At 29.3% G+C, this 5,056-nt stretch overlaps 1 protein-coding gene across 5 annotated transcripts; it reads right to left on the reverse strand.

The window, feature by feature from the left end:
- Positions 1 to 282: 282 nt before the first annotated feature.
- Positions 283 to 3,882, reverse strand: LOC137809538 (11-beta-hydroxysteroid dehydrogenase-like 2). Of its 5 annotated transcripts, none has more exons than XM_068610645.2 (6): positions 3,655 to 3,881; positions 3,339 to 3,531; positions 3,157 to 3,245; positions 2,598 to 2,729; positions 1,951 to 2,079; positions 283 to 1,188 (listed from the first exon to the last, which is right to left on the reverse strand). In XM_068610645.2, the coding sequence occupies exons 1-6, from the start codon at positions 3,835 to 3,837 to the stop codon at positions 952 to 954; spliced, it is 963 nt and encodes a 320-aa protein (XP_068466746.2). In that variant the 5' UTR covers positions 3,838 to 3,881; the 3' UTR covers positions 283 to 951. The 5 variants fall into 5 exon arrangements, with proteins under 5 accessions (XP_068466746.2, XP_090155185.1, XP_090155186.1 ...); XM_090299059.1 differs by having other exon boundaries at positions 3,339 to 3,563; positions 3,655 to 3,879; XM_090299060.1 differs by having other exon boundaries at positions 3,339 to 3,524; positions 3,655 to 3,866.
- Positions 3,883 to 5,056: the final 1,174 nt, after the last annotated feature.

Genomic DNA, 5,056 nt, shown 5'->3' on the forward strand with positions numbered 1-5,056 from the left:
AAAAGAAAAGAAAAAGAAAAAACAGTTTCAAGTTTTCTGCTTTTATTAGTTAATGATACTTCCACAATAAATAAAAGAAAAAGACACAAAAGGAAAGTGGTATTGTAACTATGTTGTATCTTCCCACAAACACTTCACACCCAATATTTTTAACCTTCATCCAACATATTTTTTTATTTCCAAAAATGCCCTTAATTCCGGAAATAAAAATCCAGAATTGAAAATAATATATTCTGGAAAAATAAATCTGGAAGTAATTATTGAGTTCCAAAAGTAAAAATCTGGAAAAAAAATTAAAATTCTATTTCGGACAAAAAAATCCGGAATTGAAATTATTGTGTTTCGGAAATGAAAATCTGGAAACAAAAATAAAAAACTCATTCCGAATAAAAAAATCCGTAATATAAAATTTCGTTCCGGAAAAAGAAATCCAGAACACATATTTTGAAATTTTTTTTTAAGGACAGTTTCGTCTTTTCCGCTGAGATCGGGTGCAGTGATATGGTGCAGGAAGCAATTGCCTTACATTGATTTGTATACTAGATCACCAAATGAACCATGGAAACTAGACTGTTTCTTCCTGCACCTCCATACCTTCTTCTCTCACCTCCATAAATTTTTGAATTTTCAAAACTACCCCTAAATAATATTCTGGATTACTTAATCTGGAAGTCATTTTTTAAATTTATAATTAGCTCCTGGATTACATAATCTGGAAACCTTTTTTCAGATTCATGATTACTTTATGGATTACATAATCCGGAAGTCTTATTTAGTTTCCGGATTATATAATCCAGATGTCTTTTTTCAAATGAATTTCTGGATTACATAATCTGAAAACTACTCTATGGGGGTGACACAAGAAGAATAAAAATGTATTTTCATGTTGTGTATGGAGGTGGCAGAAGAAGATATGGAGGTGCAAGAAGAAACAGTCTGCAAACTAACACTTTATTCTGCCTTATGCTCTGGCATCTTGAGATTGGGTTTGATGGGAGATTTCTTGGGATAAGGCCCAGAGGCTAAGTTGCAGGCCCAATCTACGAATTGAGGATGAAGCAGCTTCCAAGGAAACAACACTTTGTACCAGGATGGATATGTAACATACATATCTCCCCTGCATGCACTTTCAACTATGGCTTTAGCACACTCATTAGCTGACCCCAGTGGAACTTTTCCCAAAGCAACCTGAATTGCAAACAAGTTTTCAAAGTGCATTTTACAATTTAAACTGTAGTTATAATTTATGTTCATTATTTTTCAAATAAATTATCAATGCCATCTAAGTACATATGATAAACTTTCAAATTACTAAAATTTCAATACTTGACTTTTTAAATGAATAGATATAAATGTATTTATCCTTTTTTTAATCAAGTATATTTGTTCACTTTAGAATAATCAAATATATGTTAGTAAATTGCTTTGATCAAGGATTACACGAAATATTATCTTAACCATGTCATGTTTTTGTTTTGTTTATCATAATATTTTGAACACTGAACTGGTTTATTAAAGAGTACAGTTAATTATGATTTGGTTCAATTATTTTTTATTTATTTCTTTTATATCAATTTATTTATATATGTTATATACAAAAGTATAGGCAACCTCCTACCTAGAATATTCAAGGTGGTTAAGGATAAGTATATCTTTTTACAGTGTGTATTAGATGATCTCTCCTGTAACATATTATATAGTATATATGAACACATTTCTAATCTCATCTTTATAATTATGATTATATTTTAATTGAATAATAAAGCTAATTATTGAAAACTTGTGTTATGATACCTACTTTTAGGGTGAACGACATATCTGAATCAGCATATCCAACTAATTTATGTACATACTTCATCTTTAACTTGACAAGATCAGCTAAAAGAAAAGTAAATTTAATTATTTTCTAACTAAATTGATAGAAAAAATATATAGGAAATAAATGTAAACCTTGTCCAATTTCAGGGCCCTCGTAAGGTGTGTATTGATAAGACCCGGCGTGGCAATTGTTATGGCGATAGTACAACCAACTTCCATTCTCAGAGTCTCAAAGAAACTTATTATCGCTGCTTTGCTAGCCTGTACTTATTCAACCATCATAATTACTTACATTTACAAACAATTTGTTTCAATTCAAATTACTTTTAACAAATCTAATCACACAATTTTTATGGACCTAATATATCACAAAACTAAAACACTCAGAATGTAATAAGTCTACGTCGAAAGAAGGAGAGTTAGATATCGAACTCAAAAAAAGTTTTTGCATCAATTAAAGTAGTGTTTTTATTTTTTAAATTACAACTTTAAATATTTTTTTTTACAAAAATAGATAATTATACCAAGTGAAATTCATAAAATACGACTTCCACTCTGAAACAAATATTTTGGGAGGATAGGATACTCATACTCTCTTTCTTTTTCCTTTTTGTGTGTAGAAAGTCTGAGTTCACTGAATTTTTGAATTAATAATATAGTCTCTGGTACTTTTTTTATTATTCAATGTATGGACATAACTTCAAAATAAATTTTCCATAGTTTCAAATTATTTCAATAAAATATTTTCACGATTCTAAAATAATATCCAAAATTTATACATTATAGATACTTATCAGTGGCATTGGAAACCATCCGGAAACTGAAGCAATCACTATAATCCTTCCTTTATTAATTTTCAGATGTGGGGTAGCATATAATGTCGCATTAACTGCTCCCCAAAAGTTTACATCCTGCAAAATTATAACACAAACATAAGACTGTTGTCTTAAAACTTTAGATTAAAATTAATTTTAAATTTCACTCATGTTTCATTATTATTATTGAATTATAACCTTCTAAGTTGGTGGACATGCAAGAATATTTTATTTTATATAAGTAAATGCAAACTTCAACCTTATGAGATGTTTTTATGAGATTGAGTGAAGCTTAAAGTCAATTTTTAACATGGTATCATAGCCATTTTCAAACACATCTTAGCAAGAATTTGTTAGAATTATCAAGTCATCTACTATTTGATCGTTATCAGACCACCCATAACATATATCTTCACGTACAAATTAGTAGTCTCGGCGTAGGAGGGGTTAAATTAAGCTTAAAGCCACTTCTTAACCTAAATAATTTTTATTCTTTTTAATATGTGAGCATTTCATGGCTTACCATAACTGCAGCACAGTCGGAAACATGACGCAAATTCTCCACCCTCACAGACTTACCGCCGATTCCCGCATTATTTACCAGATGATCCACTGCAAGTGACACCAAATCCACCAATTTTAGCAACAAACAAAAGAATAGAAATGAAACAAGATACAAAAAATGACACTATAATTATGACATACGTCTTCCAAAGTAGTTGATAGTTTCATGAACAAAGAGTTTGCAGTCTTGAACCTTGGATACATCAGCACCAATGATGGCAACATCAGGAGAACCCAGAGATCGTGCCTTATCACCCACTGCCTCAAGCTTTTCCTTTCTTATGTCAACCAGGGAAAGCTTTGCTCCTCGCCTTGCATATTCATACGCTATTTCCTTTCCAAAATAACCAACACAAAGTTATCCAACTGTTTCATAACAACATTTTGAAGTGTGAAGTGAGACTGCAAATTAAAGATGTTCTAACAAGGATAGAAAAAATAAGTGAATGAAACAGACCTCGCCAATTCCTGAGGCTGCTCCGGTGATTAATACAACTTTGCTTGCCACGTTTTCCTTGCTTAGTGATTTTCTTACATGAACAAGCTGCTTGAATATGAGCCAAGGTAGCATTAAAATGGAGAGGAATATTAGGGAAAGTGGAGGCAATGCAAGGTTGAGTAGGTTGTTAATTGCATCCATGGCTGTGAGTTTGAAATTCCCGCATATCCAAACCTTCAAATCAAGGTTGCTTCATATATTACTATTTTTAGGTAACAACTAACAACCACTCTTGTAAATGGGTAGTTGATATCTATAATGTCAAACCTTTATTATACAACCCCACCAATGGTGTGATTTATGTCAACAGTGAACTTCTCCTTCTTCTCTCTTCCTATTAGTTCCAAAATAAACAACATTTTATTGAGCAAATAATTTTTTTTTAAGATGTATTAATTATTTCCCCAAATTCTATTAAACTATTACTACACAAAAATTATTAAATTAAATTTATTTTTAAAGATAAAAAAATTAATTATTATATTAATTAAATTAGATACTAATTTTTTAATTTATTTATTATTGTTTAAAATAATTTTATTAATAAAAAATTATAAACTAGTTTCTAAATTGATATCTAACATTAACTATCAATACTTTAGCTACTAGTTATTTTAAATTCTAAATTAATCTTTAGAGTAATTATTTTATAATATAAAAATAATTAGTAACTAAAATATTGGTAGTTAATTAGATACCTATCTAAAACTTAGTTTATAAATTTTCATTAATAATATAAATTATTTTAGATACCAATAATTTTTTAGTATCTAACTTAGTTAATATAGTAACTAATTATTTTTTGTTTTTAAAATTAATTTTTATTTAATGATTTTCTTGTTTTTAAAATTATTTTTTATTTAATGATTGTCTTGTATTGAGACAACAATAAACCAAATAAAACTAGACCAGATTATACTTGACCACAAACGAAACTAGACTCAATCAAACCAAGCTGCATCGAACTAGATCGAACTGGTCCAATTTGAATCGATTTAGACCAAATCAAATCAGACAGGACAAACCAAATGGGACAAAACCAATCTTAACCACACTAGATCAGACTAAACTGAACTAAACCAGATTTGATCGAATTGAATCAAACCAAAGTAGGTCAAACCTAACCGAGCCAAACCAGACACAACCGCACGGGATCAAACCAAATTGACATCATCACCGTGAATTAGGACATTGTATTAAATATTATTTTAAAATAAATCAAATTGAGAATATAATAGTGATACAAAATTAAAAAAATTGTCATAAAAGATAAAAAAAACATTTATTTAACCTATTAGTTTAGTTCATGTTCAAATTTGCCCATCTCTTAAAAATATTTAGACATAAAAAACAGGAAAGG

Source organism: Phaseolus vulgaris, chromosome 2 (assembly GCF_051622355.1).
Source record: "Phaseolus vulgaris cultivar YP4 chromosome 2, ASM5162235v1, whole genome shotgun sequence".
NCBI classification, from domain to species: Eukaryota; Viridiplantae; Streptophyta; class Magnoliopsida; order Fabales; family Fabaceae; genus Phaseolus; species Phaseolus vulgaris.